General features: G+C 40.1%; 1 protein-coding gene across 1 annotated transcript in view; it reads right to left on the bottom strand.

Annotated features, from left to right (window-relative positions):
* Nucleotides 1-388: 388 nt before the first annotated feature.
* b3galnt2 (beta-1,3-N-acetylgalactosaminyltransferase 2) overlaps nucleotides 389-15,361 on the bottom strand; it is a 45,052-nt gene continuing 30,079 nt past the window's right edge. Inside the window, exons 5-12 of the mRNA XM_072437076.1 lie at nucleotides 15,201-15,296; nucleotides 11,201-11,311; nucleotides 11,039-11,117; nucleotides 8,464-8,647; nucleotides 6,096-6,221; nucleotides 5,054-5,213; nucleotides 4,905-4,961; nucleotides 389-887 (exon numbers count right to left, since the gene is read on the bottom strand). Coding sequence (XP_072293177.1) covers nucleotides 750-887; nucleotides 4,905-4,961; nucleotides 5,054-5,213; nucleotides 6,096-6,221; nucleotides 8,464-8,647; nucleotides 11,039-11,117; nucleotides 11,201-11,311; nucleotides 15,201-15,296 — 951 coding nt within the window. The 3' untranslated portion in view covers nucleotides 389-749. The remainder of the gene's footprint in view (nucleotides 888-4,904; nucleotides 4,962-5,053; nucleotides 5,214-6,095; nucleotides 6,222-8,463; nucleotides 8,648-11,038; nucleotides 11,118-11,200; nucleotides 11,312-15,200; nucleotides 15,297-15,361) is intronic.

The following is a 15,361-nucleotide window of genomic DNA, read 5'->3' as shown; positions in this document are numbered from 1 at the left end:
TGAGGGAACAGTCTTAAAAAGTTGTTAAAAGTGCAAAAAAAATACATTTTGCATATGCGTCCTTGAAAAGGTGCACTGTGCACCCCGTCTCTATGGAGATGGTGTAATGCCATATTGTGGAACATCCCAGGCAAGCATGCGATGTCCCCTCCAGAGAAGTTAGGATCACTGATATAACACATGTACCACAGTTTCAAAATGCTTTACAAATCTTGACAAAATGGTGACAAAATAAGCAGGTTTTGTCACCATTTCACTGGATTCTGCAGTAGCTACTGTAAGTCTTGTGCCCCTGAGGATCAGACTTGGTTCAGACCTAAATTTAGCCCACGTTTGACCTGGTTCAGATCTTCCTGAGCTGTGACTTACTCCTATATTATTCAAGAGCCAGAAGAATATTAAGACGGTGTTATTGAGGAGTCATTTTGAAGTTGCAGTGAAGAATTTGGGACACAGAAGTTGCTGAAGGAAGTTTGAAATTAAAATGAATACACTTTCCAAACAGTACCAAAAATGAAAGTCAAATCCATAAACATTGTACCTGGTGATTTATACATTTACTTTAGGAACTACATATATGTTTTAATCATCTAAATAATCTTGCATGTTTCTTTCACCCTGGAGCTCCGTCCGATACTGTGATGTCATTTTGTGCAGCCCTAGTTAATTCATTCCTAAACGACGGTTGACCCGGTGTGGCCTGGCCCTTTACTCTTTACCCACAGTGCATTGCGGTGATGTTGGGTGGTTCAGTGGCCCCAGGGACATCCACAGGGGTCCCCGCAGGCCCGTTTCCGGTCCCAGAGCTGGTGCAGCTCTTGGGCCGAGTGCTGAGGCGACGAGAGCATGTCCAGGTAACACTCTTTCTCACAGAGCCAGCCCGCGTCCTGACAAAACAACAGAAACCACACATTTCACTAAAACGTACCAAACATTATTATTATACATCATATTTAAGATTTCACACACAAAAAGTTGCCTATTTTGCCCCAGTTTGACCATTTAGGTTTATAATGTTACTTCCTGGTTGGACATGAGCAGCAGATCTGACAGTTACCTAGCAACTACACTGTAAACAAGGGCCAAAATCCATATAAAGTGCACATTAGTTATGGTTTAACAAATAAAAGTACCTGATAACAGCTTTATTTTGTAACATTAATCTGTAAACAACTGTATTGGTGCTGTAGACGGATTTTCAACATTAATTTTGAAATGTTATAGTCTTTACTGATGTGAAACTATGATAAATATCACCACAGGGACAATCCCACTAAGCCAAGTCATAATGAGAAAAACATGGAAACCCGTCATATGCTTCAAGTTTTGTTTCATAATTTGGAAGGACAAATATGGACAGAACTGACGATGCAGACGTGTCAGGAGGAGAGGAAGAAGAGAAGCAGAGAAAGAGCACAGGATGGAGAAAGAGGGAGCAGATGAACACATTAAATATATTGCATCATCATAACTCGTCAACAGATAAATGTTAACGGTCAAATGTCTTTTCTGGGAGCCTAAGATGCCGCTTTATTATGATAGTGCTTTCATCGATCCTTTCTTCTCTGGCGTCTAACGCGCCTCGACTATGTGAAAGGACTGATGACATGAGCGTCTAATAAACAGCCCCATGACAACAAACATGGCTTGTAGTTTGGCACATTTCTATCAAATCTAGCATTACAATATTAAGCGACGTAGAGCTGCTAAATTTGAGCTTTTGATCTCCCCTGATCCAACCTGAGAGGAGAGATTTATAATGTATTTTGGACTAAAACGCTGCTGTATTTTAGATATTCTGGGTTGGAGTAAAACTAACTACCCTGGAAAGGTCTTTACGTGTAGGAGTATGTTTTTTTTAAATGTTTTACAGTTTTGCATAGTCAATTTATTAGTTCTAATGATATGGTCGATATGCGTATTTCTGTTATAACTCGTATGTGTAATTACTTAGTTGTGAGGATTTAAAGATACACTATGTAACTTTTTCCTGCTACATGTCCTGGAGACGTTCTTGCTTTTCCTAGATAGTGTTAAATATATATACCTTATACAAAATATACCTTGAAAAACATGCATTCTTGCTTTGATTATTTGAAAAGTCACACACTGCACTTTATTTAACCTCAGTATTTGTGCGATGTATCAAGACGTTTCCAGCAGCAGGTTTTGTTAAAGGTTTCAGGATGAGTCCCAATAAACAGATATTGTTTGTCCAGTAAATTTAATGCACTGTCGTCATTTATTCTCCCTCCACTGACCTCAGCGAGAAAAGGAACAAAAGTAAAAGGTTGTTTGGGCCCATTTGAGCTGCAGTGTTCAGAGACAGTCGCACTCGCTTAGAAGTTTGGGTTTATTCTTTGGTCTGTTCCGCTTTTTACCGTCTTTGTCTTACATCAAAAATTGGCTCGATGAAAATTCTCTGCCACTTAATGATGGAAAAACAGCTTCAGATGAGAAAAATCCTTTAAGTAGAACCTCTGGGCCCTTCAGGACAAGCATCAGAACTGAGTGTTTTTGAACTCTTTAGTCACTGTAGTCATGTGGTCAAAAAAGTCTTTACCGTAACATTTCTAAACTGAAGTCAATTTTGTCAAATTATTGTTCGTTCTTTTATTTCATTTTATTTTTACTTGTTTAAACAAATAAGTATAAGATCAAATCACTTAAGCATCTGCAATTAGTACAAAATGCTTCTGTAAGGTTTGTACCAGGATCTAACAAACAACGCTCACATTTCATCTTCACTGCTTTGGCTTGTTCATTCTGTGTTGGTTTTAAAGTGCTAGTTTATTGTAGTAGAGCTGTAAAGGAGCAGGCTGCACTTCGGTCCTCATGGTGGTCCTAAAGACCAGCTTTAAACCCCGGGGGACCGGTCCTCTCAGGCTGTCGCCCCCACATTATGGAACGCCCTGCCCCTGATTCATTCTTTTAAAAACCAGCTAAAGACACGTTTATTCAGACAAACTGAGTTTCTATGTCTTTATGGTCATTTTTCTGTCCCTTTGTAAAGCATGTGATTTTCATCTGTGAAAGGAGCTCTATAAATAAAGCTTTACTTTCGTACTTAAGCTCTTTTGAACAGTTTTGTGGATTTAGAAATCACTTGAAATGGTCTTTGCTTTTTTGTTTTCAAATTTCCATTTTCCCTGTATTAGAATTTGGACAATTTAAATGTTTTGGTCACGCATGAAGTGTTTGGAGAATGTATGTTGAATAACCAAATCCATTTTGTCTCAGTCTCTGCATGACTTACACTTTTAAACCTTTAGAGATTTGAACTTGAAACTGTATTGATTTAAATCACCTCTTCATGATTACCTTTACCTCAACCTTGTGATTAAATTTAATTAAGCTTTAAGAGATGCTCAATTAGACGATGCATAGCTGTAATTATTATCCAGTTTAATTGTTGTATGATTGTTTATTAAATTAGGAAGCATTATTCAACAATGCGACAAAAGAAAAAACATTTGTTTGGTTTTACCAAAAGGACAGCTCTGTTATTAGAGCAAAATAAAAAAATCAGTGTGACAAAAGTGATTAAAAAAGAAAAAAAGGAAAAATACTCAGGCATATTTTGGCCAAAACCAATTTTGTGGCACAAAAAAAATAATTAAACTAATCGACTAATCAAAATAAATAATCCAACACTGGTCGACTACTAAAATAAAGGTTCGATGCTTCATCATTACATAGAGAATAGTGTTTATTACATCGTTTTTAGTGTTTAGTAAACCTCTTTATTCTACTTCTATACTAGTAATAGTAAAAGTATTATTGCAAGTATCCAAACTCCTTTACAGTTACTAATACTTCTTGCTTTCACAACAAACATTTAAAAGGTCAAATGTACTTTTAATTTGGACAAATACACAGATACAAGAATCCATTAAACTCTCTGGGATCCGGGCTCCAAAACTAATTATTTTGTCCATGGTCCAATCTTCTTCAACCTCCACATTTTCAGAACGGAAATAAATAAGACCGCATTTTGATGAACCACTCTAAGGCCGGCTGCACACCAGAGGGTTTTCAGCCTGATTTGTCTCTCCAAGTGTTCAGGGAGGTGTGGCCCGAGGAGGGATTTGCTGTGTTACTCTGTCACCATCACGTTTTGGGTCGCAGCTCCAAAACCTGAAACGGTACAGTTCCCAACGCGTTTCACGAACATCGCGTGTGATACACTTTCCAACAGCCGATCAGAAAGTGCCAGGCTCCATTGCCAGGTGAGGGCTCAATTTCCAGGCGCTTTTAACCGTATTATGACCGTTTCCCCTTCTCCCGAAACCACTCGTAGTTGCATCTCGAGTATTCGCCGTCGTCGCCATTGCTCCGACAGTTTCTCCGATCCCGAATTGCTTAAAAATTATGCTCTACAAAGAAACGTGAAGATTTAAAGATCTGTAACGTGGAGAACAACCTACGCCGACTGTAAACGGCTCCTTACCTCCAACAGCACCTTTAAAAACACGATTGGATGCGCACGTTTCTTTTACCATATTTTCCACACTATAATGCCCACTGGATTATAAGGCGCACTGTCGTTTTTGGAGAAAATGAAAGGCTTTTAAGTGCGCCTTATAGTGCAGAAAATACGGTAGTTTCATTTTTGCTGTAAATAAAAGCACGTGAAAAGGGGTATTTGTGTTCATTGGACATCCAGTTCGACCATGTGAGACTTTCATAGTCCTCAAGTGTGTGGCGTTCCTGTCCTTCATGCGAGTGTTTCATAATTAATGGTTGCAAAATGTCCTGACGTCGATGGAACGCTCACTTTGTGTCAAATCTTGTAACGCAGACGGTTTAAAACTCTCGCGTGTGCAGCCGGATTCAGTTAACCGCATTTCTCAGAGTAATGTGAACGGAAAAGATGACGGACTACATCTCCAAACGCTCTTTACCTGATATTTCTGAGGTCCGACAGCTGCCATCCAGATGCCCATGCTCACATCCTCCCCCTGAAAACACCACACTCTTAGTTTAAATACATGCATGACTATCTTCCTCTGCGGACGTACAAAAAACCACAGCCGCCGCGTTACTTTCGTACCTGGTAAGCCTTGAGTTTCTCCGCGTTACTGGCCAACCATTGGACCAGATCGCGAGAGACCACGTAGCCGGACCCGCAGGCGAACGCGGGATAGGCCGGGCTCGGATACTCCAGCTCCTGCCACTTCCCGATGCGGTCCACTGCCCAGCTCTGCCTGAAACTGGGACAGACGCGGCGAGTTAGCGTCACATTTGCGTCGTTCGTCTGACCTTTGTGAAATATGCATGTTGTTGGTCTAGACTTCCCCCCCTCTAAAGTTCACACGAGTTTGCAGATTTTATTCCCAAAAAAAAAAGTATGTGGATGGATGTGTATGAAAGTCTAGTGAATTCCATTGAGCTAAAATTGTCACCGCAACTATTAGAGTAAAGTCAATGACCAATCAATTCACTCTATAAAGTCTACGCCACAATTATAATTACCCAACTTCATCAACTACACTTTACTTGGCCAGATATTGATATTATTATTATTATTTCACTACAATTGTGTGCCAATTCCGTTCAGAAAACTGCACTGAAGCATGAGCAGTTACTTAAACATGATATTACCAGAGTAAAAACAATGAAGTAAGAGGAACTGAGCCCAAGATCTGATTTACACATTATAAATCTGTAGTCGACACGCCCCGAGCATTGATTAATCTACTTAAAGGGGTGTGGCGCTGACAAAAACTCTCAAAATGATGAGCATCTCGCACAAAAACAAGAGAAGTACTAAACAGCAGGCGAAAAGTGTCCAGTCACTTCTACAACCATCTCCCTTCTGCTGTTGTCCATATAAATGCTAATACAATGAGTTGAATACTACATCTATGCAACAGTACAGGTATTTTGAGAGGATTGACCACAACAATTAGAAACACCCGATATCGAACAGACAAAATCAACAATTATCAAAATATGTCACTCAGACTCAGTGAAATAAGTACTGTTGTGTCTTAAAACTACTCTGAAAAGTACAATTCCATTCAAAAGTGACTGGAGTGAATGTAACGGAGCACTTCCCAGCTCAGCCTCGGCCCGTCCCTCACATTACTCACTTTCCCCACCAGAAGTTGCTGCGTTTGAGAGCCTTCTGGTCAATCTTGGTCAAAACCGCGTCCACGTCGATGTAGCAGTCGTCGTCGGTCTTCAGCAGCAAATTGAAATCCGCGTTTCCCACAGACCTGCGAACACGCGGGAGTTTGTGACCTTAATTAAAAGTCTAAATTCAGGTTTTTTTCCCAACCGCTCCAAATCTCACAGCGGAGTCGCATTCAAATAGCGGGCGCTCGAAAGGGCAAGACACGGCCGTAATAAACGTACACACTCCAGGCAGTGCTGTCGTTTCCCATAAAAGTAACAAATACATTCCAATTAAACCAGGATATGTGTTTGGGGTTTTTTTGGTCAACACTCTTCAACACTTTTCACAAGTATTAAAAATAAAATGAAACACCAAACCAGGCAGATTCTGGGTGTAATTTTCATAACTTTGCACAAATAGGTATGAATCATTTTGGTCATAACATTAACATTTAAAAAGAATATTCCAGCTATAGTCCCTTTGACGAGTCCACAGATTTCTTATCAACTTCAATTCTAATATTTGTTTTGGAGAGGGGAATCATTTTTGGGTTTTGCGTCCAAAGAATAGTGTTGTGACAAAGGTTGAAGAGCTGTTTTCAATTCTCATTTTCACAAATTATAAACAAATATTATGCTTTAAATACAAATATCAAGGCCAAGGCACTGAAAATTTTAAGAATAAACAGTTATTTTTTTTGATCAACCGAACAGTTTTGCAAAAAGTTCAAAGTTACAACGTTGATTTGTGTCATTTATACATACATATATAGTCCAAAAGTGCATATTGTTTTGATCCATATTTAGAGGTCTGGATACAGCTACTCTAAAACTATAAAAATGCAATTGCAATACTCTTCCTTGTATTGTATAACTTTTTTGTGGGGCTGAAGTTCAAGCACAGGGGACATTTGTATTTATCTTGTGGTTGATCGATAGAAATACTGTATACTTTTTCCATTATTGACCCGTTCTCCGGTTGTTCCTGCGATTGGGCGACTCGCAGCTGTATTTTTGAGAGGTGATTGCGGTGGAGATTGTAACGGAGAGAGGTTTCTTTTTTCTTCCTCCCAGAGTGAACGACAGACTTTCATTTCAGACGGCTGATTTCCTCTGAGGCCCGGCCAATTCGGACTCAAAGAATAGGAGTCATTAGCGGTAGGGCAGCACGAGCGGTCACAGATTCATCGTTACCGTGTTATAATCGCAGATGCATAATAGAGGGATTCATGTTCTTGTTAAGAGACGTTCAGCGAGGATTTAAATGGGAATATATGAACTGAAAATGTACTCAACTGTTTAAAAGTCTCCACATTCAGTCATTATTATTGTCTTTTAATAACATTAGCATTAGATTAGGTGCACAGATTTGACCAGTAACATGTGCAATTCATTTTATTTTTCTAATTAATCGTCAATTATATTTGTATTTATTTTTTGATTGAGAGGTACACAGCTACTCCTCCGTCAGTAATTTCACCATTTGGAGCAGAATTAATACATGGGAGGAAGAAATTTGAAGTTTTTTGTGTTAAATGGCAAGAATTAAAAGGATTATCTTATCTTATCTTAATTAATAGTCTGCGAATGTTCAAAAAATGAATATTTAAAGGCATTTTTTATTTGCTTTTAGATGAGACGGCATAAAAATGGATTGTTTATTGCCATAAAGTTGAACATTCAAGGCAAAGGTAAATTGTGCTCTACAAATACACTCGCCTTGCCTACGTCTAATGCACCTTAAACTCTACCCCAGACCAACTCTTCTGCTTTCACATTTAAAAACAGCTAATTCCCAGCAATAACCGTCACGTCGCAATGATTAAAGTCTGATCAAATACACTGAATTTGAAGCACTATTGCCTAAAGGCGTTGTTATGTTACGCTCCCAAAAACAGAACTACACGATTCAGTGCAGCCGACACCAACAAATTACTGTTATTCCTACAGTTCCTTCCCACAGTATCACACAGAGTCGACCAAAGATCAGTTAGTGGACTCAAACAAAGGGTCATGTTGAAACCTATAGAGCGTCTTTATGTTTTGACCATGTCCTCAAAGTGCCCAAACCAAATAACAACGATTTAGACAGAAAACTACTACTAAACAGTGTATTGGATCGGTTAAAAAAGGCAGATAAAACACACAATCCAATCCCAAATCTCAATATAACACTTTCTATGACTTGTTTCAGCTGTTTTTTTGAATAAATCTTAAAAATCCAACCCCAAAAATGTGTTGTCTAAGACCAAGACGCCATTGAATCAACTAAACCACTAAATCCCTAATATCGAGTGGCTATTGCTGTGACATTTTTGGACATTGTGACATGCTGGGACTCACCATTTGTAGAACTGCAGGAGTTTGGTGGGCACGTTCCTGTAAGTGTCCACCACGTCCACAAACACCATGTCTCTGTGCCGCCGACTCTCCTGCTCCAGGGACACGTCCTCCTGCTGCAGACCCAGGGCGTGCTGCTGCATCCGGGACGGCCGGGCTCGCAGCAGCCCCGCCAGAGCCTCGCCGTCTGCAGAGAGGGGCGCGCACCGAGAGGGAGGCGACGGGGGAGACGACGACCGCGAAAGAAAGAGAAATGCGAGTTTCTATTCACGTTTCTGCACACTGTCTCTTTATTTTTACATCAGGGCGTTCAAATAAATCGGATACGAAAGGAGCTCAACAGTCAACTCGAAGTCCAACGTGGTAAATTTCCTATTCATTTTTCCCATAGACTTTTCAATCATTTCAAATATTAATCATTTAAAAGCCATGACAGAGGATAACCAGCCATGATGTGACTAATGAGCCGCACTCTCTCCTCCTGCAGTCTGTCCGTCTGTGGGAGAAAGAGCTCTCCTTCGCTCTGGTTCTCCCCCAGGGTTAGACTTTTCCCCACACAGCGGTTTTTCTGTAGTTTTTCCTTGCCGAGGAGGGGGGTCTGAGGACGGAGGATGGGGGGATGATGCTCTGGGACAGTCGCATCCAACGTTGTTTGAGCAGCTTTTGATTGTTTCATTGTTTGCTCCTCGAAGCTTCTGTTGGTTAAAGCCACAACCCTGAGATGTCCATCGAGGCGACTGCTGCTGTGATTTTGGGCGTTACAAAAATACATTGAATTGTAGTTCATAACGTGGTTGTTCTTAGTTTTCTGGTCACTAGCACTGACGGTTGGGATTGAACCATTTAAAAAAAAAAAAAAAAAAAAAAAAGGCTAAACGTTTTAATAACTTGTTGGTTTATAAAGTTTCAGAAGCCGATGTTAAGTTTGGTTTAGTTATCACAAATCCCTAAGCTTTACATGTTTTACATACATATTTTCTAGAAAGTCAATAGGAAAAATGGCAAATTATTAAACGTAACCAAGTTCTAGGTGGTCACTGTCGAGCTCCATTGATACTGAAGGTTAATCGAAACTTAATGCTCATTTGAGAAAGTATTGGATCTTTCCTCAGACATTTTCATCTTTATCATAAATTGTAAAGACCACAGGAGTAGGCCATTTTTAATCATGATTGTCACATCAAAACTACATTAAATATTGCTTTTGGACATGTTGGGGAGAGCGGACCTTGAACCGCAAACATTCGAGACGTTGTACGATTATAATGATGATTATTATGATTATTACATTGAGATCTCCACGAAGCACATTGAAGTTCTCACGTAAACACAATGACACAACCGCCGTTTGCAATGTCATTAGTGTAATTAAAATGAGTTCAGTGTCATTTCACGACAGAACAAACAACTTGGATGTAGAAAAATGTTTGTTGAAAATGTAAAAGTAATTAAACGGCTATATTTCGGCAACATCGGCTCATTGTTCTACAACTGTAACCAAAGCCATTAATCATTTGCCGATATTGCATTTATGTTCTTCTAAATGGAAAAACGAGACGCGAGCGATTCAACGCGTCCGTTTGGCAAATAATACATAATAACTAATAATAATGAGCGCTGATGCAAAGGACGGGCCATTAATGGACGTCATAAGGCGCTGGTACGGCGTGTCGTCGGTACACGTTTATATGAAAGAGGAACTTCACGAACGATCGGGACACGCACTGGAATCGCTTTAAATTAACTTGTTTTGACTTTATTCGGCTGGATTGAGTGTTTTCGTCGTGTCGTTGCGATGTGTTTTGGCTCTGAGTCCCCCGGCTCCGGCCCCGCCCCCCGGCTCCGCCCCCGCCCCCCGGCCGTACCGCGTTTCCACAAAGGAGGAACTCATGAAACTGCGGAGAACAGTCGTCTTACCCGGAGATCGTCACGTTATCCCGTCGCAATACTGACCTAACCTAATACTGATGTGCAATTCTGTCATATGTGCAATTGCTGTTGGAATTCATGTGCAATTCATGTGCAATCTATGTGCTGTCGTGACACATATTCATGTGCAATTACTGTCGGGATCACATGCAATGGTATTTATTTATTTATTTGTCTATGGGAGTTTTTATTTATTTATTTATAGGAGATCTTCTACTGAAAGTGTTTTTCAGACTTCCTATAAGTGATCTGTTCTTCTGGATCTACCTCTGTAGCTATCTGCGTTGCACCAATGAAATTTCCCCATGTGGGACAATAAAGGAATATCTTATCTTATCTTATCTTATTAGTTTGTATTCACTGATGGAAGAATGTCATTTCTTTGTTTCCCAATGACTAGAAATCCATTTCACAAAAGAGCTGCAAATAAAGGAGGGCAGATTACGATATACACGGGGTTCGACAGGGGAAGAAATATCCCCCCATTTGGCCTGTACGCAGGTGCCCCCGACAAATAAAAAAACAAGCCAATCTCTAAACCTGCCAACGTGAACGATGTTTTTGAACTTGATCATCTGGGATTGTCCTCAAACATTTGGCTAAAAGACCATTATATTTTTCATAAATATCTGGCGCGGCATAAACAAACCGTAAATATTGAACGTGAAGCCTCCAGCCAAACCGGGGAAGCCGAGGGCGCTTCTGTGAGGCAGGATGCCCTCTGCTATCTGCAAGACACAGAGCCCGGTCTGTCCTTTAACAATGAACGCCGCGTTATTTGACTTTCTGAATGAATTATCTCGGGACTTACAGAGGAGAACTTGAGGACTCCGCCCCCGTCGTTGAGCTGCGCAGACGACGAGTTGACTGAAGTTAATCCAGCCGAGTCCAGGCTCTGCCAAACCAAGGTCCCCTCAAAACCCTAGCAAGGAAAACGAGTCAAAGAAAACATTATGATGCGCAGATATTTAATACACACAGATTATGTAACTGAGGCTGTGTCATCGACCTGTCTGCGGGTGCAAGCTCGACATATTTACTTTTCATAAGGTTTTTCAGGATTGTCCTTGATCAAATAGATTCGAATTCAAGTAAATCTTTTCATTATGGTGCCAAATATGCGTCAAATTTCAGATGTGCTGTGCATTCCGCTCTCATCTGTAAAAATCACCATCAACTGGAGATTTCAAACGCTAGAGATTTGAAGAATTAGGAAAAAATAGTCTCGATTTGATGAGATGAGATTTCAATGCCAAAATGATAAAACAACTATTTTTCTTCTTTTTTTTTACACAATAGACATTTTCAACACTAAATAATCATACTTTCTTTATGTTATGTGGTATTTTACTGTTGTTATAAAAGGATAAGATCTTTTAGTATCCATACTTGTTCTAATGAATATCTTGTTTCAATACTAGTTTTAGTATTGATTAGTATCTGATTTTTTGATACGTTCATAGTGTTGTCATGATACTAACATGTCACACTTGATTTCAATACGGCGCCTTACCTCATAAGGCGCTGGTACAGCTGGCAGCCCGGTGTAAACGCTCTCTCTTCTTTCTCACACTTATTGTGCTTTATCTCCTATATTTTGTAAATATAGTTAGTATATTTTTTCTATTTTACTGTACGACAGGGACACGCGCTGGAATAGTTTTTTAATTCAACTGTTTATTGACTTTTTTCGGCTGGATTTGAGCGTTTTTCGTTGCGTTCGTTGTGTTGTTGTGACGTGAGCTAGCTCCATTCTACATCGACCGGGGAGCATTTTTTACATCGAGAAACTAATCGCCCATTCACACACCTTCATAAAGTGGTGTTCTATGCAGGCGCAGGAGCTCAATTAACTAATATCACCAAAAATCAAGATTCAGTTCACAGTTGTAAGCACGCGCTGGAGCATAAAAGCTGCGCTAATCCGACTTTATTCTTGCAAATGTGTAAATTGTGTCGTTTCCCCCATAGAGTATTGTAAAACAGCACTTTGTGAATATTAAAATCACATCACAGCGCTGATAATTAAGTATTTTATCCATCTCGAACCCGGAAGTAAGTGTCGTAGCTCCCTGACTGGACTTTAACTGTTCTAAAGCTAGCACCCTCCCAAAAACTGATTATTAACAATATCAGAGAGGCAGGAACAACTAATACAGACTAATACTTAACACTTCCTCGTATTGCAGTTTGAGAATTGCCCAATGCAGCTTTACAACCCAATTAAACCTAATGAAAATAAATGGTGTAGAGCAGGCCTGGCCAACCCGCGGCTCGCGAGCCGCATGCGGCTCTTTTACGTTCATATCAATATTTGTGTTTGTGTTGTTGCCAAACAGCGCTCTGTGTGTGCGGAGTCGCCCGCACGGTGATGTAGCGCGGTTACCCCGTCTGTGTTGGCCCAGTGGTTAGCGACACGGTTTTGAGTGCAGAAGTCCCTGAGATCGATACCCGACTTAATCTTTTCATCTTGCATTTTTTTCCCCTCGTCTCCTAACTACATAGTAAAAGAGGACTAGAGAGAAATGCTGCCAAAACCCCTGAACTAATTGATTATTGTAATAAATGGGAAAATTATTTGTTGTTTCACTTTTCACATTTAATCTAGGTCTATATTCGACAAAGCCTAAAGATCTACGTATAGATCTAAATAATTGTATAATTTAGTATTATTTTAATTGTCAGTATTAAACAGGTTTTTATTTTTGTTTAACCATAATTAGGCTATAGAAACACAATGTGCGACGTCAAATGTGTAGCTCAGGACCCGTATTCTTGTTCTGCTTGGTCATGGTCGATGTTGAGGAAATCATTCAATAATTGTGTAATAATTATCAATATATGCATATGCCATCAGAGATGGTATCTCCTAGCTTTTACTATATGTAGTTGGGAGACGAGGTAAAAAAAAGGTAAAAGTGAAACACAAATAAACACAACAAATAAATGTTCCCATTTATTTCAATAACAAATTAGTTCAGGGGTTTTGGCAGCATTCCTCTCTAGTCCTCTTTTACTATGTAGTTGGGAGACGAGGGGGGGAAAAAATGCAAGAATTAGAGTTCATGTCGGGTTTGAGATTTATTAATAAAAAATGACCCCTTCCTTGCACTCAAAAATGCCCGTTCACTAGGGATGCGTACCGCTACGACGGACCAGATCCGGACTTTTCGTTTCGGTTCAGGTCCCAAAAAAAACGAAACCCCGGTGATTCGGTTCTAGACTCATTAAAAATCTACCACTCACATTCTATATCCTTTACGTTCTAGAATCTAAACCATCCTAAACCTTCCATAGATCGCGAAATTCGCGCTGGAAAAGACGTAAACACTGACATCGCTGTCAGTGGCCCGGAGCATCGGCGACGCACGCGTCTTCCCCGCGGCAGAAGTTGAAGCCGGTGAAATGAGTTTAAAGACTCGAGAGACTCGAACATTGAGGCAGCTGTAAGATCACTGACTTTAATTGAATCTTTTGAAGCCGCCGCGTGCGTCGCCGCTTGTGTCGCTCCGTGAGTTAGTTTAAGACGTTAAAGGAGCGGGTTGTGCTTTGGTTTGGGTGTAAATATTGTAACTTCTCGCTCAGGTCAGTAATGCTGGTTTAGTGCTCACAAGTTGTCACTTTATTTCTTGAACAGAGTTGGTTAATGTTGGCCGTAACCATGGTGATGGAACAGGAACATCAGAAACCACCTCGTCTCCTGAGCCCGCTCTTAGCTCCGCCCCACACGCGCACGCGCACTAGAGACTAGGGTCACTACAATATGAATAAAATAACTATTATGTTGTGTTGTGATGTAGGATTTATTTAGGTGGGTTAATGTGCAATATACATATTTATACATCTAAGTAAACACTAAGTCAAAGTAATATTGTTTAATTGCTGGATTCATTAATTGGAGCTTATATTTTGTAATAGTATTTGTATTCTACAGTTGTTAAATATGGTCTTGTGTTTGATGCTGTTAATATCATGTATTGTGTAAAAAAATTTCATATTCTATTTTTGATACTGCTAAGTTGATTGATTTATAGTGGTTCTAGTTGACTGTTATGCTAGTTTTTGAAGGTTTTTACCTGACTTTGATGCCAATGGATCTGCAAAATTAAAGTTAAATACTCAACTTGCTCTTGTTTGGAAGTTGTTCCTCTAGTAAAACACATGAATGTGTGTTAGCTAGTTAGTAGCTTGTGATTTGTAAGTTGTAACTTCTGTTAATAAACAGTGAATAAACCAGATAAATTGAGTTTATTTCAGTCTGCAGTTAAGCCTTGTGTTCGATAGTCGTCTTTGTTCAAGTGTCTTCAACTTAATTTAGCCAAGTAGCTTGTGTTATGCTGTTATAACATTATGCAAAAATGGCATGAGTTCAGGTCCGGACTCATTAGGTCCGGACCTGAACCTAAACCTCTGGATTCGAATCCGGACTTGAACCTGATCGTGGGTTTAGGTATGCATCCCTACCGTTCACATTTCAAAATACCCCATCCAAAATACGGGGAGATGGCTCTCAACTAAAAGAAAACCAGCAATATTGAACTTCAATATGGTATGTAAATGATTTTTGATTTTGGACTTTGTTGAACTGAGAGTTTGTGTGTGTGAGATGTTCATGTGTGCCCATGTGTATGATGTGGCTCTTTGCGGTAACACAGTAAAAAATGTGGCTCTTTTGGTGGCCCCTGGTGTAGAGGTCTGAACTACGGGTTTAGAGAGTTTTCTACAACACAAGACTCATGGTGGACGTCGTAATGTTACGCCTGATCGCTGTGACTCTTGTGGTCAGCAGAAGAGTTGTGAGAGAGTCTGACCTTGGGCAAAATGAACTGCTCCACTGGTTTGTACCACACTCCGTTCACCAGGGCCCCGGTGCTGATGGAGCTGAATCGAGCAGTGACCACGGCCTCCTAAAACACACACACGGTCACAACTTTCACCCCAAAGGAAAACATCAAAACGGCTTTCTTTTTAC

The sequence above is a fragment of the Eucyclogobius newberryi genome, unplaced genomic scaffold (genome assembly GCF_026437365.1).
Source record: "Eucyclogobius newberryi isolate DKJ021-1_F unplaced genomic scaffold, fEucNew1.0.hap1 SCAF_8, whole genome shotgun sequence".
Taxonomy (NCBI): domain Eukaryota; kingdom Metazoa; phylum Chordata; class Actinopteri; order Gobiiformes; family Gobiidae; genus Eucyclogobius; species Eucyclogobius newberryi.
Note: the sequence above shows the minus strand (reverse complement) of the source record. Positions and strands in the feature narration are given on the sequence as shown.